We start from the raw sequence: 25749 nt of genomic DNA on the forward strand, positions 1-25749 counted from the left end.
GAAGATGTTCCCACTGGCACTTACAGTAATTGCATGAACTTTCAAAAGCCCTTTCCACTATGAAAATCTTTCCAAGTCGCTCACTGACATTGCAAAATTATATATAGTTATATATAATATATATATATATATATATATATATATATATATATATTTGTATGCGTGTGTGCTGTATATATACATACTGTGTAAAGTACCATAATATAGGGAAGTAGTAAGTTCAATATACTATAATTCTGTAATTAGTGAATACAAATAAGTTATGTTTGAGGGACTAGTATGTTTATCCTTAATATAAAAGTTTTTTGCCAAGATGATAAAAGGAGAAATTAGAATAAGTGCGCAAGTAAATTTCACAAAATATAGAAAAGGTGAACTGGCAGAAGTCCATGCTGTGGAAGATTATGTGAATATACACTCACCAGCCACTTTATTAGGTACACCTGTTCAACACCAAGTATCTAATCAGCCAATCACATGGGAGCAACTCGGTGCATTTAGGTATGTAGACATTGTCAAGATGACCTGCTGAAGTTCAAACTGAGCATCCGAATGTGGAAGAAAGGTGATTTAAGTGACTTTGAATGTGGCATGGTTATTGGTCTGGGTATTTCAGAAACTGGGGATCTATTGGAATATCCAGTGAGCAGCAGTTCTTGTGTCAAAAATGCCTTTGATAGGCTACAGCAGCAGGAGACCACACCGGGTGACACTCCTGACAGCTAAGAACGGGAAACTGAGGCTACATTTCACATGGGCTCACTAAAATTGGACAACAGAAGATTGGAAAAACATTGCCAAGTCTGATGAGTCTTGATTTCTGCTGCAACATTCTGATGGTAGAGTTAGAATTTGACATCAACAGCATGAAAAAATTGATCCATCCTGTCTTATATCAGCGGTTCAGGCCAGTGGTGGTGGTGGTGGTGTAATGGTGTGGGGGGACACTTTCTTGGCACACTTTTGGCCCCTTAGTACCAACTGAGCATTTTTTAGATGCCACAGCCTACCACAGTATTGTTGCTGACCATGTCCATCCCATCTTCAGATGTCACAAAGCTCAAATCATCTCAGACTGGTTTCTTATATATGCACTACTAATCAAAGGTTTTAGAACACCTCAGTTTTTTTCTGTTTTCTTCAAATTTAATCAGTTGAAATGCAATGAATGACCTAAAATGGTGAAAAGGTAAATAAACTTGCAAAGGTCCAGGTCAGAAAAAAACTGAAAAAGAAAACAGTAGAATATTACAAATGGGCCTTCCTCAGGGAACAACTAATAGGTTACAACCTACTGATGTTCTGAAGCAGTTAAAATAAATTAAGCCTTTCAAGTGAAGCAGACAATTTGCACATGTGTCCCAACTTCTGTTGATTACTTAAACACCCTCTGTCTGTCTTAAAGCAGACTTGTAACAGACTGTGTTACTACACCCTCTGAAGTACTACTTGGACAATATTATACTGTTAATGGCAACAAAAAAAAAACTGCAATTAACAAATGAAATGAGACAGAGCATTATTTCCTTTAAGTTTAGGCATTTCATTTAGAGAAACTGCAAAAGAAATCATGGTAGGCACCTACACTACAGCACAGTAGCTTCAAGCACAGCTTAACAGCAGTCGACAAAAGCAAGTCTCAGTTGATCTCAGTCTTAAACTGATCCTTGAATTGAATTATGCAAGTTCCATGATGGTGGACTAGATCTTGCTTTACATTTGAGCATATTTATACTTTTATTTGTAATTGAAATGATCTGACATGGTTGTTTGAGTCAAAAATTTAAAAAAATGTGAATATAAATTCCACTCTAAAAGAATTTGAGAGATGTTTTTGGCCTTTGAGCATTCGTTAGGTTTATGCCTTGAAAAGAATATGCAAAGTTGGGAAGGTAGAGAAAATAAAACTAAGAGTGATTCAATAAAGCAGCCATCTGAGAAAATATATAAGGATAAAAACTTCAGTGCTGGGGGCATGTGGGAGCAGAGTATAAGAAAGTATACAGCTTCTGTTGCTTTTAAAGTTGAATCTTTGTGACAGAAGACAGACAGATCAGTGTGGATGTGATCAAAAGAAGTGAAATGTGCTACAGTAGGCTTGGGGCAGCAGTTTGATCCTGATGATCCTGACATGTTCTCTGATGCAGTTTCCATGATGTTGACTCTAGCTTTTGCTTAGGTAAATTGCAGGACAGTTTATACAAGTAATAAGGTTACTTTTGCACCAAATGGTACCCAGTATGATATTAAAATATAATGAAAAACCTGCAATGACATATTGTTGAAAACATGTTTTTATGTGATGCAGTAATTTTTTTCATAATGCAGATTGGCTGGGTATGAACTTTGGGTGTGAATTGTGAGAGAACATGTTGGCTAGAGAGTTTAGAGAGTCACAATTATAAGTAATTGGTGGGAATGAATTATTCCTCCTTACTAAGAGTCTGAAACCTCAGTTTAACACATGTATACTTTCATCTCAAATATTCATGCTATTCTTCATCTTTACTCTCTCTTCTAATGAGGTCTGTTTTGAAATTCCCTTGTAAATAATACTAGATGCCAACTCATTTTCCAAATTGATGTTTGAGGTACAAGACGTAATTTGTAGTGTGACTGCATTCCTAGAAGCCACCACTCCCTGATGGCTATATGTTGTTCAGATTACATGTAAATAGCCCCTGCGTCCTGGGCTTAAACCTCAGTACAAGAATCGACTTTGTAGAGTTTTATCATTTTCCATGTTTTTGTACAAGTTTATAGCAGGCTTTAGATATAGATATAGTCTTGCTATATGGTTGCGAGACATGGACGCTATCCAGTGTACCTGAGACGAAAACTGGACTCCTTTGATAATGTGTCTCTTCGAAGAATCGCCAACCTGACCTGACCTCTGTCAAGCTTTAGGTTGCCTTCTGCATCCTACAAATGTTTATGGTGGTTAATTTGCATTTCTAATTTGGCCCAGTATGAATTAAGTGTAATGTACATAAGTGTTCCCAGTAATTGACTGGTATACTGTCTGGAATATGTTTTTGGCTTGTGTCTGATTCTACTGGGATAGGCTCAGGCACTGTGAACTTGCGTGTATTAGGGCCAATTTACATTTGCCAATTAAACTAATTTGAGTGAGTGTCGGTAGGGTCGGGCTCTATCTCCCCATGGCAGTAAACTGGATTAACTTGTTTGTTGCATGTTTGCATTTTCTCTTTCTTGACATATCCTTAGTGATCAATGAATGACTGCTACTCTTGTGTATTTTATACCTGAGAACTGTATTATTTTGAGTATTATTAATTTTGATTAAATTTGTGATTTAAATAGATGGGGAAAAAAACCCGATTATTTCTTTTGTATGTACAGTATTTTCGTTTACTAGCATTGACAATTTAAAGGCTTAATATGGATTGTTTATAATACAAGATGAAATCTATTAAGGGAAACCAACCACATAATGTGAATGAAAGTAATGTAAGTTCTCTTTCAGTTTAATGGAGTACACAGCCAAATATGGTTCAGGGAATAATTTGTTGCCATGCAATTCCCCAAAGTTGGTTAAGCTACGTAGACAGCACATTCAGAGTGAAATTAGATATGGTTATAATAGAGTAATTTGTTAGTAATGATCTGACACTTTGATGATGCCAAAAATGTAAGCCTGATGCATTAAATATTATTTTGAATTCTATATTGTATGAAAAGGTGTAGGGAGAATTTCACAAATGAGAAATCGGACACTTTTTATTTTGTTTTGTCCTGCTTGAGATGATCAACTTCACATTTTATATTTCTTGCCTAGTTTGACAAGTATTGAATTACAGTTGTTTTGTAGGTTTTGTTCTCTTTATGCTTTATCACAAATGTAACTTTGTTCTGATTTCCCTTGTTATACTTTGCTTCCATATGTTTATGTGCAAAAATACAGAATTAATTAACCTCCTGGAAGAAACCTGTTTTAAACTGTAGGTTGATGAAGAAAAGGCAGAGTGTACTATGTTTGTACTATTTTTGGATTCTGTTGATGTTCTCTTACTGTAAATAGTTACCTATGTAGGAAATAGTTAAAATACTACTAATGGACATATTAATGAAGAGGGCAATATTTTACATTCTGTTTTTGATTATCTTTGATTATTGAATGTGGTAATAATATAAGCATCTGTAGTGCTAAGCCCATCAAAGTATCAAAATACAGTATGTGTTTAACATATTTTTTTTCTTAACATTGGTGTATTTCAGTAGAAGGTTACAAATTATTAATTCACTTTGATATTTGCAGGTATGTTGCTAATTGGTTTACTCTTATTGCCTATTTTTTGCAGCAAGCAAAAGCTTAAAAGTGAGTGCCGCTTATGTTAATTTTGTGTTAATTTGTGTATATGCAGTACATGCATAAGATGAATCACTGTTAATTCAAAATACTATATATTATAACTGAATATATGTAAATACACAGAAAACGTGTAGGAGATAGTAGGGGAACTTCAAATCTGGACCTGATCATTTTGTTTTTATTATTTTTCAGAGTTAGATGAATTGTTGTCATTAACATGCCAATTCCCAAAATCGCCTGTTCTCATCAGACTTTTTATGACATTCTCAAGAAGGGAGGAAAAACCTTTCTTTATGGATTATATGCAATTCTATAAGCTGTATGGGATGTGACTTTTCTTACATTTATGTATTAAGATTTATGATTTGTTATGGATTTAATGCCATAACCTTTAAAATTCTGTGATTATTATTTACTTCTCTGATTACAGGCAAACTTCAGATGTTTACAGGAGCAAAATACACTCAGTTTAGATTGTTTTTTCAGTTGATATTGATTTAGGCCCATATGTGTTCTGGACTAGGCTGCCTTCAGTTTAAATGTTCTTTCTGTGTCACATAAATTTCTTTTGCAGGCTCTACCTTACTACTTCTGTGCAATTCTTGTTATGTAATTTTCCCAGTCTGTTTATTTCTGCTCCCATTCCCCATAGCTCTTGATAAAATTTGCTTGTGGTAATCATTTTATGTAACTTATTCACAGTAAGATAAACTGGCCATATCATAGTTGGTGCTTTCCATTCCAAGTATATGGTGTATTTGATTCTGATTTGAAAGGGTGGGAATATAAATGTAGGCTCTGATTTAGTATAATAAAGGCAGATTTGTATGTGTGGCACATGCATACTGCATAAATCAAGTATTCAGTTTTGTTTTTTAATAGTTACACACAACTTTGCCCACATAATCTTTTTCAAGAGAGAACTACCTCAGGCTGTGAAATATCAATCTGCTTGACAGCTATCCCCTTTTAATTTTAGGAAACAGAGTGCATGATTTTAGTAATCTCTCTCTGTGCCAGAATGCTACGGTTCATCACGTTGTATGCTGATCCTCAGCTGCATTCTTAGAGAAGTTTAGTTGATTGCAAATTGCTGTCAAAATCTGATTTGAAAAAGGAAAAAAAATCTAATTAACAACTAGTATTTTGCCATTATCCAGTGTGTCTCATTATCACTATGCCTTAGAAATTACATAAGTTGATTTTCAAGGAGATAGACATATTTCAATAGAATTTACACCTCAACCAAAATGTTAGACACTTACTTCTACAAATGATTTTCATCAGCATCCTTTAAATCTGTCAAGACTTTGTCTTAATGGAAAACTTGTCTTGCTATGCCTAGTTAACTCATACATTAAATATTCAGAAATGCAAGCCACGGCAATGTTGTAGATACCAATAAATGAACAAACAGTTAATATTTCAAGTTGAAATATATGCTTAACTTGCTTAATATACTAACTTAACTTATTTCACTATATGCTTGACTTACTTAACTATATACTTACATATGCTTAACTGTAAACGCCTTCTCTTCTTCCCCGTTGCCATCACATTAGGTCAGTGAGGTAAAAGTGCAGTTTATTGTGGGTATATTTGCAAGAGGCAGGACTCCTTTCAAGTTCTTCCATCCCAGACATTAGTCAGTCCTGCTTTCTAAAATGCAGATATTCCATTTTCATAGACACTGAGTTTCTACAAGTGAACAACAAAAAACCTGAGATCATATTAATAAAGCAATTTTATATTTGTTTCCACAAATATTTTTGGCATTTTCAACCTAATCTTAAATCAATCCCCAAAATGGGATTGACAAACATTATCTGAAGAAATGGTACCTTGTTTCATCTCAGGTTATATTGTTTAGATCTGACTTTGAGTGACTTGAAGGCAGGAGTTCAGACATTGACCATGCCTATTTATATGAGCCATGGTAATGTTGGTTTCATCATAAAATTTTTTACAGTGGTTAGAAGGAAAGTAAATCCTTTATAACCTTCTCATTTGCCTTTCTTGGTATATTGACAAAGCCTGTTAAGCTTTTTCTATAGATTAAAAAAAAATATCTTGCCTTCATTGGTGCTTTACAATTGAGGCTATTGGCGCATCACCAGTCAAGTATTGATCCGTGTCTTGCTATGACACACACATTGTGAAATAGTTTGTGCATGACATCTTCAAAAGGAGACTGGCTATATATATATTTATATTTATAGATACAATATGGTCATGCATACAGAGTACAGTGAAATTCTGTCTTGCATGTGCTAATCAACATGCATCATGCTGCCAGTCTCCAGCAGCATGATTAATAAGCTTCTGTCTTCCTTATATGAAAAATCTCAGAACACATTTGTCATAACCTATCAGCATCATATTATATGCCAATGGTGGTATTCTATTACTTGTGACCCTTTAGTAATGGCACTAATAGGAAAAGTCTGGTTGCTTACAGGCACTCTAATATCCACAGTGATAAGCGGCAGTATGAATTGGAGTCTTCCATGTAGAAGCAACTGAGCAAAGAAAAATGTATAGTGCAACCACTGCCTGCAGTATATCACATGTGAGCTGCTGTATTACGTTATTGTCCTGCAAAAATTACCAAAGTCGTACTCATGAGGAATCATTTCTTAGCCATTTGATTGCTTCTTGTAATCTCACACTGTAAACATTTAAATACATTTAGTAAGGAATTGTACAGTTCATTTGCTATGGTTATTTTGAAAGACAATTTGAACTTTCTACTCTGACTATACTGAGTTTATAAACCATTATGTTTTACATTTTCTCTGAACACGTGTTTCTTATCACAGTGGAAAAATGCCCTCTCACTTACTAGCTGCTGTTAGACATGCATGCACAATCATACCAGCATAAGCAAATAATGAGTGTGTATATATGCAGTTTAATAACCTGGTTATTCACAGAAACCTGGTTTCTAAAATCCCATTTAAACCCTTATTCCGGCTAGTGAAAATGGGTTATTGATCTCTGAGAAACCAGGCAAACACATGTAGATTTCTCTCCAAATAATATGGTTATTTGGCCATGTAAACCCGAACTGGGTTTCAGTTAAGGATTTTATAGTCTATGCATGTCTGTTGCACTCTGTTACCCGGTGCATGTGTAGCTCCACACATGCTTTCAGCAGCCACATGTAGTGTCAACAAGATACATTTCCTGAACCAAATGCTCAGACAATCACATTATTCCTTCTCCTAGTTGAAATAATCTGCCTCAATATTTCAGAATTCGCTACATTTATGTTGACAAGTTGAACATGGAATGCTAAGCTCAGCAACACAATCTCAGGAGCAGTTTGGGGGTAACATTTTAAAAGTAACATGTTTTATGTAGTCCAATTACCATTTAAAGTAATACGAAACCTAACTCAATACTTGTTTTATTGAAGTTAAACAACCTACATTTTTATTACCCCAGCAGCACTGGGCGTAATGCAAGGAGCACATGTACTGGTACACTAATCCTTTGCAGGGCTGAAGCTTGTGATCCCGGCAAACCAGTCTGCTCATCTCCCCATCTCTGTACAACTTGACTCACTGTCACTAACACCCACCAGGTCGGTTCACAACCTTGGGGTGGTAATTGATGAGCAGCTATCTTTTTCTGACCACATTTCTACCGTATCTCGTTCATGCAGATTCAAGTTGTACAACATCCGCAAGATCAGACCTTATCTGGCAGAGTATGCAGCACAGGCTTTGGTCTTGTCGTGTCTGACGTACTGCAACTCACTTCTGGCTGTCAAGCCGCTGCAGATAATCCAGAATGCAGTGGTCCATCTTGTATTTAACCAGCCGAGGCAGGCACATGCCTCTCCTCTCTTCAGTCGCTTCATTGTGGCTCTGGTTGAGGATATAAAAAGGGAATGGATATCATGTACTTCACAGCAAATGAAGGACGGCACGTGTTTACAAGTATAAAACACAAGAAAATTATCACAGGCTTTGTGCTTGTTTTCAGACTTACAGCAGCCAATGATGATTTTTAAGTGTTTTTTTTTTTTTTTTTTTTTTTTGCACATTTTAATGATGTCGGAGCATTTTGCCAAAAGAAAACTCCAGAAGTGTACTCATACATGTAAAGGGAGGTTTTTAAGGAGCTGGGTTTGTCCATACCCTGGTTACTCACCTTATTCCTTTATTTTTGTGCTTAAATATACACATCCAATATGTTTTTGAGGTAACACAATACTTTTCAAAAATAATACAGCAATTTTTTTTAATCATAGGAATAAGACTCAGTTCTTGAGTGTCTTGAAAATAACAATGAAAGAAATTGTATTATTAGTAGTGTTTTTATTTTCTACTCTCAAAAATAGTTTTGCCTTATGGATGTAAGCTTATTTACATTCACAAACTAGAGTATAACAATTTAAGTTGAATAAAAGTATAGAAATTTAGTTCTATAGATGGAAAAAAAAATGAGTGCTGATCCTTGTTCAAGATTCATATGCATTCCTTTTCTAGTAGAAGCATAAATGCTCCAAGGTTTTTTGAGGTAGTGCAGTCACATCACTGAATATTTTTGAAATGTTAAAATTATGTTTAATGCAAAATATCACAGTATTCCTCACTCATTCTGAATGGCTGGCTCTGTAAGTAAGCTTGAAGAAAACCTTGTCTTTATCAAGTTCATTAATATTTGTTTGTAATTTGTATCTTAAACAGGCAGACAGTCAAACATGGTAGTACTACACTTTTTTGTTTATTTTAATGGCACTACTAAAATCATAATCATAGAAATAACTTCTGTTGGTACTCTTCTAGTCATATTACAATTTAGAAACACTTCAGATTACCTGAGAGTTAGTTTAGACTAGCTTGGATTTTTTCTTTTGGAATTAAAACTGATCAGGATGCTTTATACCCATTTTAAAGGATACTACATTTTCATTATTTGTTAATTAACTGCATGTTTTCATTAAAGTAATGAGTAAAATGTGGCTGATAGCAATTGAGTATCTAGTTTTTTCTGTAGAATATAGATTTTATTATAACTGGATGTTAGTGTTTTCCATAGGCCTGCAGGGCTTAAACACTCAGTTGAAGCCATTAATCATTTAACATTCATGTATTGAATATTGTTTTTATTTCAAGTTCCTGCACCAGCAAACATCTCTTCTTTGGTTGTTTAATTATATATTTTAGGCTATGATAGTTATAACTGGTAATGATGAAAAAGGATAGCATACATATTCATATTCATATTATTTGTAGCTTTGCATTTGGTTATCATTTTTATGCAGATGATACTCAACTCTATTTTAATGTTAAAAGTGAAACTTCAGCAGACCTTTCTCAGCTCACAACTTACCTTGGTGAAATTAATACCTGGATGGAGCAGAACTCTTTAAAATTAAATTACAACAAAACTGAACCCATACAAATTGGCACTAACGCTCAACTTAAGGAAATTAGCTCCTTTTCAGTCACTCTTGATGGTGATCTCATCAGACCTTCTTTTAATGCAAGGAACCTTGGTGTCATTTTTGATTCTTCCCTTTCTTATTCCACCCACATAAACTACATAAAGAAACTTTTTTACTTCCACCTCTGTAACATATCCTGTGTTTTGCTCATTCCTCTCCTTTTTGTAATGCCAAGGAACTTGTCCATGCTTTTATCACATCCCGTATTGATTATTGTTAACTCCCCACTGGCAGGTGTCACTTCAAATCTTCTATCACAGCTTCATTTGATTGAAAACTCACTGCAAGAGTCTTAACACATACCAGCAACAGTAATCACATCTCACCCTTCCTGCTTCGTCTTCACTGGTTCCCTGTGTCTTACAGGATCGAGTATAAAATTCTATTAATAACCTACAAAGCTTTAAATGGTCTTGCACCGGACTACATCAATGATGTTCTCCATCGCTATGCTCCTGTTCACCCACTAAAGTCCTCTGTTTTTGCCGATCTTGTTGTGTCCCACACTAACGTGCACTCTGTGGGTGAAAGGGCCTTCAGCTGTATAGCGCCCAGACTTTGGAATGACCTCCCTTAATTAATCAGATCTGCTAACTCCATTCATTCTTTTAAAAACAACTTAAAACTCATCTGTTCAGGAAAGCATTTACCATAACCTAACTCTTAGCACTCTGTCCAGTGATCAGGGTAATTTATGTGATTTGTTCAGGCATTTCTTTTAATATTGAATTTAGTTTTATACTCTTGTTTATTATTTCTTTTATTCTATTTAATGTTTTTGTATATCCTGTGTTTATTTGTTTATTATTCTATGCAGAACCTACTGTATTTGTATCATTTTGTTTTAAGCGCCTTGAGCATGAGAAAGGTGCTATATAAATAAAATGTATTATTATTACATTTTAAAGCTCTGACTCGTGTCATTTTAGTGACTCACGGCATGTCACTGGTAGTGTCTGACACATTTACATGATGTGCTGCACATATTCCCCCACCAATTTTGTAATACTGAATGCTTTATTTGAAGCTACTGAAATTCACATCAAGTACACTGGAAAAGTCCAGCATACTTACTAATTTGGAATGTTTTACATATCAGCCTTCAAGACCGCAATTGAAGGTGCAGCTAGCTTACTGTGTCACTTCAGCTTCCTTGAAGTTCACAACTTTTTTTTACTTCTATTGTACTTCCTGCTGTGTTTCTTTCTCTTACTTGTACTCCTGTTCATTTGTTCCCAGTGGGCAACACTAGCTTATGTTCAATCCTAAAATGCTTTTTCAAAGTCAGGGCATGCTGATCCCCGTCTGTACTGCATCCCTTGCCTTAACACCCCCTGAAATACCTACCCTTCCTACAGTAAGAAACACTTGAATATTTCTTATTTGATTAGTTTTGCCTCATAGGAATCCAAGCATAGAATTAAAACCTAGAAAGTCAGTGTTACACACAGGCCATATACTGTAAATAAAAGAAAGGTTTAAAGGTGCTGCGCTCTTTTTTTCCACTCTCAGTGCAAATTTAATCTTTTTGGTTTGTCCAAATTTCAGGAATTAACATCCAGTAATTGGAGTTTTACATTAGTTGTACTGCCTAAGATTAAGAGGTTCCTGTCTGAGCTTTCAACGGGCATAAAATGTCAATAAGAAAACTTTTTTTCCCCCCTGAAAAAGAATGTTATCATCTTTGTAACTGTGGTAGGATTTTTACCCGTTTCTACAGTATTTGTAAATTTTATTCATGTGCTGCACTTTTTGTACCTGAATGTATATAATCGTTTTTGTTGCATTTGGTAATATGTTCAGCACTCTGAACCAAGGTACAATCTGAAGAGTGCGATTTAAAAATGAAGTATTTTTGTTTGCAGTTATCTATGATAGTTGCAATATTTTCAGTATTCTTTTAAATGTTTACCTTGGATTTTGCATCAATAATAACATATATATATTACATTTTATGTAATTTTAGAACAAGATGTTTATTTATAGAGGAAAGGAATATGAGCGACGTGAGGACTTTGAAGCAAGACTGTTGACTCAGTTTCCTAATTCAGAAAAAATGAAAACAACAACTCCACCTGGTGAAGATATAAGAAACTCCTCAGGACAGAGTATCCTTGAAAACTTTACTGTTTAATATTGATAAATGTCTCATTAGTTCTAGTTTATGTCTAAAATTTTACTGATTTTTTTTTTCCCCCTAATCCCTTTCTATTACAGTATAACTGACATTTCATATAGATGCTGGGATGTTCAGTATGAATACCAGTTTCTGTGTTATTCTGTATGCTTGCATGTCATTGCTACATTAATCAGTAGGTTACAGAAAAATTCTAGAGTATCTCATCATTTTGATCCATCCTTATGGTATTAACATACAGTATGTGTTAACCTGTGGATTTTTATAATTAGGCGATGTACCAGGAAGCATGAATGTAAACTGAATGCTGTTACCAAAATTAGTGTTCTGTTCAATGAATATGCAGTCCTGCTGTGCACAGTCAGTGTTCCAGCACAAAGTTGTACTGAAGCAAAACTGTCCTGTTCTCAACACAACCATAAGAGCATGTGAATTATTCACTGTAATTCTTTATATTTTATTCTCACCAAAGTTCAGATACCTGGAGTATTATTTGATCAAAGACAGTTATCTCATGGTTGTTTTGACTTAGTTACCACTAGAAGATGTAAAAAAAACCTCATATTAATAGTGAATCTTGTATATCTTATTACATTGAATGATTCAGAATATTAACTTTTAATAGATCGTGTTTAAAGTGCATATGTACTATTGCATGTGTTACCTAAAGCCTTTTTTATAATAGCTATTTTATGAAGACAGCTGAATCCCTTTTAGTCATTGTTTAAAACAACAAACTGAAGCAATTTTTTTAGTAATTTACAACTGAGAAATGTGTCAAAGAATAGATTTCTTAGTGGGAAATGAATCCTGCAAACAAAGTGTAAGTGCAAATTGGTATCACACACTAGCTACAGTGCTTAAACTTGTAAATTGACAAGTTTTTCTCCCATCTGCTTTGTTTTCTTCTTTCAGAAGTTTACATTTGTTTCTACCTTGACTTTCTGTAAAAGACATTCAGTGTTTTACAGTAAAGCCAATAATGGAGCTTCCTCCAAAGTTTCAGAACAAGGCTGTATCTGAGCAAATATTGAGGTAATAATTTTCCAAGAATGTTTCTATTAAGAAAAGCAATCAACGCACATCTTGCGTATAACTCTGTCATTCAAATAGTACATTACAGACATTGCAATTTATTTCTGTGAAGCATGGTGCTGGCAATGTGATGGTGTTATTACAAAGTCCTATTATGACCAATGTTTTATATTATGTGCTAGTCATTTTTATTGATGTGTCTCTATTTCATTTTTCCCATATTTTTTTTCTTTTTGGTATTCAGTCTTGTGCTGCTTGCTATTCTACCCCATTCATTTTCATAGTGCAGCCATGCTCTCTTGTTTGAAATGTGTGTTGCTCTAAAAATGAAATGTATATTAGTTCTGTTTGTGTCCTTTAGAAGAATACATTGTTGCATATATTCATAATACATTGCTGTTAAGCATTACAGTAATGACCAAAACAGCATATACTGGACAATTTATTATTTAATTAGCTGTGTACAGCTACATTTTATGCATGTAAGCTGATATGTATTTAATGTTTTTAGCTATTTGTCCAGTCAGTCCCTACTCACTGTGTGAGCATGAGCAGTTTCTTGCATCAGGTTTAGCAGTTAATTTAAGCATTTTTGTATATTAGAGTATGTCTATTATAGCATCTGGATGTATTTATATGCATGTACAGTAAATAAATAAAATCAAGTTTAATGCTGTTCTGTTAAAGTGTTTGGTAAAGAATGCACAATATAAAGTGCAACTATTAAAGTAATAACTGAAATTTCTTAAATTTCTTATTCTGAAATTATTGAGCAGTTTGAAAAACCGAATATGTTTTGGATTGCAATTTACTAGACCAATAGCATTATAGTCTTCTGCCAAGGTAATCTTAAATTAATTTCACAGTTTAATATTTGTATATAAAACTGTGGTATTTTATTTTAGCATTGTATTATTAAGTTTTGCCATTACAAGTTATGTATTTGTGGAATGCTGATATTGGCATATCTTTTTACCTACATATAAGAATCAAAACATAAATCAATTAAGTATTTTTGTTCCCATCGGAATTTTCTGAAAACAAGTAAAATGCTGTTTATATTGGTACTGGCAACATCATTTGCTCAGAACATGTTGGATAAGACAGGAAATGCAGGGCACATGTAAGTCAGTACGTGTGAAGTGTGGCTGTCAGGTTACGTAGTATACCAACGTCTATAATAATTGTCAGAAAAACGCAATTTGTTGCATAAACATTATTGTCAGTGAAAATAATCCTCCGTGTGTAACCCGCAAGTACCTGTACATTTAACCCGGGTTTCGATGTAACTCTGGAAAATGTAGTGTAAAACTGGCCATGGGTAAAGACAGGGCCTGGCAAATAAATTCCAGTTATTAAATGTTTGTCTTTGTGACTTGGTGATAGTCATACAATATGTTAAACAAATGGGGAATTGTGTACGCCGTAATATAAAGGGAATATCTTGTTTTGAGTTGTCAGTGTTATGGAATCCCTGTAATGTTTCTTGTTGTCTGGCAGTTGCTGCTGCTCTTCAAAAAGGTTGTGTATGTAATTTGTTTTTCTTTTACTGTCTAGGTCCAAGACTTGCTGCCACTGATCTTTGGATAATGTGGCTCTGTGTTTTGTCATACATTGTCTTTGTTGTTCTAAGGCATCTTGCCTGTGCTGGTTGGTCTGGCATAATGCAGATTTTTCTGCTTCTGTGCTTTGGTTTGAGTATGTAGGCCGGCAAGATCGTTTTTGTTGGCCGCAGCTAGGCTGTATGTGCCTTTTCATTTTATCAGGAGGCTTACGTTGAAGTGTAGGAAAAAGGAGGTGTAAAATGGTAGTGTCATAATGCAGTTTTGGTGAGTAACAAAGTATGCACCGAATAAACAGTCAAATACCACAGTCGATAATTGGTCACATTGAAGACTTGAAGATAAGCCTAAGACCAAAACTCTGCCAGGAACACTGGTTCCTCGCTATTGTTGTGGAGGGATATAGTAGTTGTGGCAGCCGTTAATTATATTGAGCACGGATGGACACAAGCAAAATAATATAAGGATTGTATAAAGAGGCACAAATTCTTTACATTCTTACAAGTTAGACCTGCTTTTGTTTCCTTGCAAATTTAACACTTGGAATTTTAATGTTTTGATAGTTGCTATCATAAAATAACGGACTTCAGCAACATGAATGCTATTCTATTATCTAAGCCGAGTTATCAAAGTAATACTGAAATATGAGGCATCTTACAACATATCTGATTATTTCTGTTGATCACCATGAGTGAGTGCTCCCCACTGAAGTATTTTTCTACTTTCTATCTTCTTTATACTAGCACGTCCACCACTGCTGCCCTGTGCTTTTCACAGATGAGAGCAGGTTCACCCTGAGCACATGTGACAGATGTGAAAGGGTCTGGAGAAGCCATGGAGAACGTTATGCTGCCTGTAACATTGTTCAGCATGACCGGTTTGTTGGTGGGTCAGTGATGGTCTGGGGAGGTATATCCATGGAGGGACGCACAAACCTCTACAGGCTAGACAACAGCACCTTGACTGCCATTAGGTATCAGGATGAAATCCTTGGACTCATTGTCAGACCCTATGCTGGTGTAGTGGGTCCTGGGTTCCTCCTGGCGCATGACAATGCCCGGCCTCATGTGGTAAGAGTATGCAGGCAGTTACTGGAGGACGAAGGAATTGGTACCATTGACTGGCCCCCACTCTCACCTGACCTAAATCCAGTAGAACACCTCTCGGACATTATGTTTCGGTCCATCCGATGCCACCAGGCTGCACCTCAGACCGTCCAGGAGCTCAGTGATGACCTGGTCCAGATTTGGGAGGAGATCCTCCAGGACACTATCCGTCATCTCATTAGGAGTATGCCCCGACGTTGTCAGGCATACATACAAGCACATGGGGGCCATACAAACTACTGAGTATGATTTTGAGTTGCTGCAATGAAATTTCGGCAAAATGGACTGGCCTGCCACATCATTTTTTCACTTTGAATTTTGGGGTGTCTTTGAATTCAGCCCTCTGTTGGTTGGTAATTTCCATCAAATGATGTGGCATCCTTTCATTCCGAATACATTATTCAGACCATATCAGTATAGATATCCAGCATGATTTGTCATATATTTGTATGACTTTTTAAACACCACTATTACATATTTAAAAATTAATATTTAGACTCTGCAGATAGTCTTTTGCAGTGGATGGAAGCTGAAGTAGGAGATTTAATCCGGCGTCAGATCACCTTTTTGGACGTGTCTAATATGTGCTGAATTGTCTGCCTCTCAGCTCCACAGTAGCATGATGGTGTTTTTTCGATGCCCCATTTATGCATCAGATAAGTGCACCTTCCTTGGTCTACTCAGTAGTACCCATTCGTGTCATCTTAGCTCAGACCCAGGAACTTGGGTAGTCAGATTGTTGATGAGGTGGGCATTAACAGGGTTTGCAGCAATCCAAAATTGTTTCCACTTCTCATCCAAACGGAACTCAACACCGGTCAAAGCTGCCCAGGATGGTTTACATGAACACAATCAGAGGTCAGGTAGATTTTGAATCTCTTCACATAATAAAGAGTTTGCAAACTCTCAATGTTTAGCAAACTCTCATACAGCGGCAGCTTCATGACGTAACTTCAACGGCACTATGTTGGTTAGAACTGGTAGCCAAACAAGCTGGGTCAATTTTACTACTGCAGAGGAAAGCCACATTGCATTATTAAGTTGAACGTCAATTTTGCATATATTTATTCCATGAACCCACACCAGTGCACAGTATTCAGCCGTTGATTATAACGGAGAAAGTGTTGCTGTACGTAGTGTTTGTGCATCTGTACCCCGTCCTGTTCTAGCTAGCATTTGAGCAATGCTGACTCACAGAGTTTGATGCATGGGATTGTCTCCATAAATTTGAGCATCAGTCCTTCACACCATACAGTATCATAAGCTGCTGTAAGGTCCATGAATACCGCTCCCGTTTTAAGCTGTCGTTGATACACTGATTCAATGTATGTGGTTAAGGCCATTACTTGTTCCGTGTAGCTGCATTTGTTCCTGTAACCCACTTGCGTTACAGGCGTTGTTGCATCTGTTATGGGCTGGATGCGTTGAAGTATTAACGTCTCCACTATTTTATAAAGAATGTAGAGAAGTCATTTAGTTTGGTAATGGGCAGGATCCGTCCAGTCTTTGCCAGGATTTAATATCACAGTGACTGTGGTTCATTTTTTGGTAGTTTCCCCATTTTCAGGAAATTGTTGAACAGTTTGGTTAACCATAACTTAGTTTTAATCTCAGAATATTTAGTATTTTCTGAGAATACTCTGTTCAATCGAGCAGCTTTCCCCTTCTTCACACTATTATGCGCCGTGATCAATTCCTCAGAAGTGAAATCACTCAGGAAGTTTGAGAGTGCAGTGAGTGATTTTTTTCTTTGAACCTTTTCTTTGTTGTCCTGACATGTTCTGAGCCCATTTTTGCTTTCAATACTCATTTTAATCTATATGCTACACTTTGTGGTGTTACTTTGATATTCGAAAGAGTTGGAGCTGGGTTGCTGCCCTGTTTTTGTAGAAGATGCCATGCCTTCTGGCTTAAGTGGGTGAAGTTAGTGTTTCCAACTGCCTCTTGCCTCTTTTTCTTCCTTTACTCATTCAGTTGTCTTAAAAACTTGGTTGCAGCTTCGTTGTTGTATGTGGCATTCATATTGCTCATTGCGGTATTGGTCCCATCCTGGTATGTAATTTTTTTGAAAGCTGCGTGGTATATTCTATTCTGATTTTGTTAGTAGTATTTTGATACCATAATTAAGTATTACAGGTCTGTGCTGACTATGCAGAAAGGCTTCTATGATATGACGTCTTGCTGTGTTTACATTCACAGGGACCTGAGTAATAAAGTGTGTAGTCAAGTGTGTATTCTTTCCTTCTCCTTGCTTACTTGAACTTGGTTCCTTTGTCCTTCGCACTGTAAATTAAATGGAGGTTATAAAATGTGATCTACTCTTGCAGTAGATTTCCATCAACATCATTATATTTGTATCCCTATAACAGGTTAAATCTCCAATGTAAATCACTGGGTGTGGAAAAATCTGCAATAAAGAGCTAGGCCAGTTTGAGCTAGGAGGTTTACATTCATCGACTATTGTGACTCATAAAGTTTTATTGCTAGTATGTACACATTATAAGCAGAGTCTTTGTATACTACTTTGTAATTAATCAAAGAGGACTTGGAATATTTTACGATTCCTTGCATAATACTGTATAGCGTTGATTAGGATATATCTTGCAATGCTTCCTCTGTTCCGGTGGTGGTTGACTGAGTTTTTTATATCACTACTATGTCCACGTCTTCTTCATGCATTAAGTGGCTCAGAAATTCTGACTTAGGTCTAGAAATTTCTTTGATGTTTAATTGGCAAACCTTTATGTTGTTGCCTACATCTAACATCATGTAGTCCTGAGAAGGGCTGTTTTGGGAGTTGTCATTTTGATGTTCTTCAACTTGTCATATTTTTATTACCATGTTACAGAGTCTAGTGTTGGCATTAGTTACGATTGGACTTTTTAATTTTCAGATGCATGCAGGGAGGGCCAAAAGTAGACTGTCAATTTTTTACATATAGAATCCAAGTACAGTCATTTTCATAGGATCTTAAATCTTAGTTTGGTTTTTTTTTGAAGATCCATAACATTAGTGCCAATAATTTTGTAATAAATTATTTACAAATTTCATTAGATATCTGATTAAACTGGGAGGTTTTCTACTCATTATAGACTTTATTGCTCTGACCATTTAAAAAAGTTTTAACAGCTGAACTGATGTCCATTTTTAAAGTTATTGTAAAATTGCTTTCACAGTGTGTACAATTTGTATTGTTGATATTCATTATTAAATATAACTTGATGCATATAGCATGTGGATCTGTATTTTCATGAATTTGCTTCACAAGCCCTACATGTAAATATTTACTATTAAGATAAAAGGAAAGAGAATCAATATAAAATAGGATTTGATTAACAACTAATTCAGATTAAAGCATACCTGATTTTCGTGACTGTTTGATTGATCTCTTTTTCTTGAAGCATGAAGGATTTTGTTGCAATCAGGCTTTTATATCTGTTTAATTTGTGTTGCTCAATGATTGCTAGATTAATTTGATAATTTTCCTTTTTTCATTTAGTTAAACATAGAGTGAGAAAGAATGTAAAAATCAGAAGAATGAATACAATTTATTGACAGTTGTTGCATTCAGTTTCATCAATGCAAAACTGGTATTTTCCTATTTCTTTTCCAACCTACACAAGAGTAAATTATCATTTTCCAGTGACATGCCACAATTTATGAAGGCATTGTCTTCGCTACCTCTTGAAACAGTATATTATCATTTTTACTGTGATAATTTACTTTTCTAAGTAGTGTCATCAAAAGAGACTTGCTCCTTAGACAAAACATTTGTGAAAAGAATGCATACAGTATATGCATTAATGTGCCCTGTTTTACAAAAGAAAAAAATCACAAAACAAGATTACTAATGATAAATTTGTTAATTTAGTGACATGGATTAACAACAGTATTTGCTACAACAAAAAATAATTACTGCAACTTCTTAGACCTTACATTTCCTACTTCTTTGTTTTTAAGGGAACTTCATTTGATATGGTTATGATAACATGATAATCATAAAAGGATATTAGCCTTCAGCTAAAGGAATGCCATTTCTGGTGATTCTCTTTTACCATAGACTTTGGACTTGTGTATTATCTGAATTCAAGAGTTAACAGTACAGATATATAAACAAACTAAGTGTACAAAATTTGATTAATATGTCCTTTATAGCTAATGAGGAATTTTCTACTGCCATGGAGATCTACAGCTAATAATCTAATTAAGTCTGTGCAAATTCTTTGGCATTTAAAGGATGAACTGTATTTAAATGAGTATGTGTGTGTATTTTGTTTATTCAATTTCTAGGTATAGATTCCTTATTTTGCCTTAAGAGTTTTAATTAAGCAGTTTAATGAAGCTTTAAAGTGCATAAATGTATATTGTATAGTTGAATGATAATGGAACTTTTTTGTTTTAGTTTTTACACTGTAAATGAAGTTCACAAATTTCAGTACTCAAGGCCTGTAAGAAAAGGAGAAAAGGATCCAGACAATGAGTTTGCAGTAAGTATCATTATTTTCCTGTATTTGTGAAACAATGCTTATTTTCTCATATTAATTATAATAAAAATAATTTTGGATATATGAAACAATAATGAGAGACTCCTACAGTAATTATATATACATTTATTTACTAAATTTCCTGTAGACTTAAAATACAATTATTTTTTGTTTGTTTCATTATCTTTAATGTAGTGAAGGGGAACCTATACTTAATGAACATGTTTTAGAATTTCATGTTTCATTCTGCCAGTGTACCACACATTTGGTAGTACAGTGAGTAGTTTTGCTGTCTCCCAGATGTTGTACTCTGGCCTAGTGTTTTGTTTTTCTTTCTGTTCTTACTATGTTTACACAGCTTTGTTCCAGAAGTATAAAATCATGGCCTTACATTGGTTGGTGCCTCTTAACTAATGATGTGTGTGTGTGTGACTTTAATATGTACTGTAAGAGTGAGTGCCGCAAACAGTGAAAAATACAATTTTTATATTAAAACATATGGTTTCCCATTATTTTATTTGATGCCTACCACACAGAAAACTTTTTTCATAATCACAACTGATTTTATATATGGTCCCCTTAAGGGTTAGCTTCCTCTAAGTAGTAGTGTATTTGCTACACCTGATAACAACTAAACATTGCTCTTGAGTCACTTTTTAAAACTGTTAATAGTTCAATATTATTATGGTTTTTCATAATTAAGTTGTACAGATTTTAAAACAAATCCGAGAAAAATATGATGTGACCAGTCAATGTTTGGATGTTCTTTTTAGTAAAGTTATTTCAATAGTGTAACCATAAAAACAGGAATATATACTTTAACATTTAAATCCTGGCTAATGCCTTACAGCTCCATAATTTAAATATTATCAGGATTAATAATGTCAAAACTGTGAACCAATTAGAACTTTAGCTTGACCCCAGAGTTGGTAACAAGCAAATTGCACCTAAAATAGTGATATTCAATAGCAAATGGTACCCTTTCATAAAAGTGCATGAACCTTCTAAAATGTTTTAAAGTTTAGTCCTACCAGCTTTCTTGGACACCTCACACTAGTTACACAAGATAAAGGCAAACAGCTGGATTACGGTCACTAGCCAGATGAGCTTGTGTTAAGCTCATTAGCACTGTAATATGCTGTTTTTTATCAAATGCAGTCCTGGAATAGAGTCCATATTATTTGATAGTGTATTACATCGCCGACTACAGCACTAATATTTTCAATGGCTAAAAGTCAACTTAAACAAGTTTATATTTCAAGTAATATTTAGAGACAAAGTGTTACTGCAGTTTTGTTTCCTGTGGTAGATTTACAATTTTTCAAGTTTCATTTAGGTAAAAACATTGAAAAGTGTTGTTAGTTAGTTAGCGTCCAGGCCCAGTCACTGTCTATGTGGAGTTTGTATTTGAACTTATCTCCAGGTACTCCAGTTCTCCCCCCACGTTCCAAACGTGTTCATATTAGGTTCAGTGGTAACTGTAAACTAAAGTGGTGTGCGTGAGTGTTTTGCTGGGTTAGACTCTAGCTCTGTGTGAACCTGAATTGGATAAACTGCGTACAGAGAGCAACAGATGACTATTATAGTGTATTTTGTCGTTTTTACTTCATAAACTTCATAAACTCTCTGTTATCTAAAGAAAATTCTTTTTAGGCAAATTATATCATTAAGGCCACACGTTTTCTTCTAGCCATACTTGGCAACAAATTTCTTTTAAATTATTAATTTAAATCAACCAATTCAGATAAATGTCAAATGACAAATTGATACATCAGTAAAATTAATAGTATATTCAATGTTAACTATAGTGCATGTTTTAACCTTGATTATCTTTTGGGATGGTTCCAGAATTTTATCAAAGAATGCTTTTATTTTACTTAATTTCACCAGACCTAACTTCATTTATGGATCTAGTATATTATTATACAGTGTTTGTTTTTCTTGTCGATGTTACAGAGGGATTTAAATGTGAAATGTGTTTTTTTGTTTTTTTTTTAAGAATATGTGGATTGAAAGAACCACTTATGTTACGGCGTACAAGTTACCTGGGATACTAAGGTGGTTTGAAGTCAAATCAGTGTCTATGGTAAGTGAGATCCTTAATAAAACCATCCTGCCAGCCCCCATAATCAAATAGCTGCTTTGGTCTTGTGTAAGAGGAAACAATCAATATCATCCTTTTGCTTCAGTGGTGTGCACAGACTGATCAATGAACTCATATAATTCTCAGGAAAAAAAGATAGGCTAGGAGAAATTGTATAACACTCAGTATTAGTTATTGACTAAGTGTCGAACAAAAAGTGTGATTTATGTGACTTAATTAGCAGTTGTGAAAATGCCAATGAAACCAATATTTTTCTTTAGTGTAATAAAAGCCTTGAAGTCAGGAGATTTTAAAGAAAAGTCTGTATTTGTTCATGGCATCAGTTCTCACGTGCCTGTTTTCTGCAAAAGTCAATGGCTGTTTCACTTTATTCTACTATTCTTACTCTAATATATGTAGCAAGTGATTAATGCATGTCCCAATCCTTAATTTCACTTTCTGAAATGTTCCATTTTGAACATAGTAGTCTTAAATGCTTTTCTCCAAGAGTACATGGAAGCTTAATAGTTAATGTTCTGCTATTGTGTAAATATTTTTAATGAGTATACATTTTTTATACAGTATTTGTTTGTTTGTTTATTTGAAATGTATTTTCCAATTGGGAAAAGTAGCTATGAAATGCTGTTAATCATCTTTAAAAAAGTCACAAAGAATTTATTTAGTTTTTTCCATTACATTGTTCTCAAGATCTTCTGATTTAAACAATATCGTTAGCAATGTATTATCTTTAGATACACCTAATACTGCATGCAGTAATTTTAAGTTGCCTATTTTGTGCCACATCAGTCAAATAATTTCATTAGCAGAGAAAAGCAAATTCTGAAATGTTTAACAATAAATGTTTGAAAGATATAAGGTCTTATTATTGGCTAGTATCTTGTATAACTTTTAGACGTAAAGAATGCTTACTGTTCTGTATATATAATAATTGGCATGTTTAATATATATTTCATAGAACCTTTTACTTGTATAATGTATTTGCACACTGGTTACATTTTGAAGCCTCTATACGTTCAGATGTCCCCATTCTGTTGGCTTGAAGTTGTGTATATTTTTAATGTTTTCAGTAGATTTATGTTTTCAGTTGGTTTTTGTCTTCTTGAATTCTGTACACATATTGAGATGTCCATGCAAATATGGAATACCCTTGTACTGTTGTATTTCACATGTGAAGTGCTACATTACATGCATGTCTAGCAAAACATTTCCAGTCTTGTACTGCTTCAATGCTCCTCTCTCCAAAGGCCAAATGATAAATCATAGAAACAAACTGAGATGTATGTAGTATCCTTATTTTTTGTATAGCTGAAAATAAAATCTTGTATACAAATGGAAAGTCTGTGATGTTCAAAATGAAACACAATACAAACCAACAATTATTTTTTTTAAGATAAAATGGCCAACATTCCTTTTATAATTCACATTTTGCCATGTTCTCAATTTAAGACCCTTAAAATAACCCGCGCCATACATTTAAAAGTCAATTATATTTGTATACCTTAGATCAGTTTGTTTTTTTTCAACTACTGGGTCGCAGACTGCCACAGAATATAAAAAATAATTATACCAAAGCAAGCATGCTTAAACTGTTACCCACCGTACTGCATGTCTCCACAGTAAAGAGTCTGATGCATAAAACACACTGGTCTACAAATAAAAAAGATTTTAAGGGTGCTGAACATAATTGCTCTCTCGTATCCAGTTTTTGAAAGAAGAATGTTTAAAGTGAAAAAAATACTATTATAGAAGAAAATGTTTTTAAAAATTGAAAGATAAGTTCAGTATTGTTCAAGTTATTTATTTCTTCACAATCATGGTATGTATTAGTTTTCTACTTGAAATTGTGTTCTAAAGTGAAGCATATTTTATAAATTAAAAAAGAACAACTAGCCCACTCTTGTGTTTTATAATGGGGGTAGTCAGTACTGGAGTCCCAGCGTGGTAAAAAACCTTGAAACTAATCAAATATGTCAATTTTTCAATCATCGTGAGACATACATAGTGCACAACTGCGTATCTATATCATTTTAAGAAGGAAAAAATCAAACCATTGTTGTGAGGTTCAGCCATTTTTTACCTTGCCCAATACCCAATTTGACTTCCTCTGCAACACTTTCAGTCCAAAGGGGCTTAGAAGTATTTTGGAAAGGCATCAGTAAGCATCGTTATTGACATTGAATGTTGATACCCAGTTATAAATTGCTGTCTCTGTTCTGTAGACAAATAGACAATAATAACTAATGAACCCCATTCACCTTCACTGCAAGACAGCAGTGCTATAATTGTGCCACCCAATAATAATAATAATTATTATTATTATCAATATTATTGCTGTCCTCAGTATCTTCCATTTGTGAATCTATTCATATATTTTTCCTCACAATAGTAACACTAATAAGAATAACCCAGCAAAAATAAGGACGCAAGGCAGGAGCAAAACCTGGATAATAATAATAATGTTCATATATATTAATAATAATAACATCAGCTTCTAATTGTTGTCCTTAATATCTTTCATGAAATAATCTGAACATTTATTTTTCTTTAGTAATAAAAATGATTTATCCTGTTAATTAACCCCTTATGCACAAAGGGGTTTTTGGCATCATTGTGCCCAAGTTACATACCCAAAAATAGATGGCTATTATTTTGCTTATGTAATATAGGAGCTGCAAATTGCTGAACAGTAGTGAGCACAACACTTCAAATTGTTAAAAGAAAGTATTTTTACCTTTGTATATACTAAAATCAACTAAACAAAACACAAAAAAATTGCACTTTAGGGATTTCTTTTCAAAAATTGGATTTTACATTACATAATCAAAACTATTTATGATGTGCAACCTTGGAATCAATTTTCTTTTGTGCCCCAATCTGCCAGCTATCATTGTACCAGGTTTAGATGTCATACCCCATAGCACTGAAAAGTCATACTGTTTGGCACAAGGTGTCCCTCTTTTTGGAAACATGTAGTCTCTTGCACCTAAACAAGTTGCAGTATATATATTATTGGTTAAAAAACAAAATCTGCATTTTTTTAAGAAAAAATATACATATGCCCACCCATGTATACTATTTATCACTCTGAAGCAACAAGTAAGCAATTTTTAACTATGTACATATAATTATGTACTTATCCAAACCCTTACTTTCAAATGAAGTACAATTAAAAATGGAACACTAGCTGCAACAGCCTTTATTTCCCTCATGTGCTTGTGGCAATGTGAACACTATGATAACAGTAACAGTCATCCAGGGGGAGCGATGGGGACGTCCCCATTGTAAATCTCAGAGCGGTGGCATGAAATTATTCAGTAATATTAAATTAAAGGGCAGTCCCCCATTCAAGTTTGCATGGTGTCATTCAGTGATGTTTCAGCAGGTATCCAAAGAAGCTGAAAGTGGAAGAGCACTGCTCACAAAACTGACATAAGGGAGAATGTGCAGCAGACATCATTTAGATATGGTAATTGAATCCATGACGCCAAAACTGCATGCCACAGCATTTCAAAGTTTCCTTACAAATCAAG

The 25749-nt window shown here is 34.6% G+C and overlaps 1 protein-coding gene across 1 annotated transcript in view; it reads left to right on the top strand.

The window, feature by feature from the left end:
• Window positions 1–25749, top strand: part of dock1 (dedicator of cytokinesis 1) — an 870017-nt gene that overhangs the window by 744245 nt on the left and 100023 nt on the right. The window contains exons 41-44 of the mRNA XM_051924023.1: window positions 11758–11899; window positions 12882–12963; window positions 20034–20118; window positions 22115–22201. Coding sequence (XP_051779983.1) covers window positions 11758–11899; window positions 12882–12963; window positions 20034–20118; window positions 22115–22201 — 396 coding nt within the window. The remainder of the gene's footprint in view (window positions 1–11757; window positions 11900–12881; window positions 12964–20033; window positions 20119–22114; window positions 22202–25749) is intronic.

Source organism: Erpetoichthys calabaricus, chromosome 2 (assembly GCF_900747795.2).
Source record: "Erpetoichthys calabaricus chromosome 2, fErpCal1.3, whole genome shotgun sequence".
In the NCBI taxonomy this organism is placed as follows: Eukaryota; Metazoa; Chordata; class Cladistia; order Polypteriformes; family Polypteridae; genus Erpetoichthys; species Erpetoichthys calabaricus.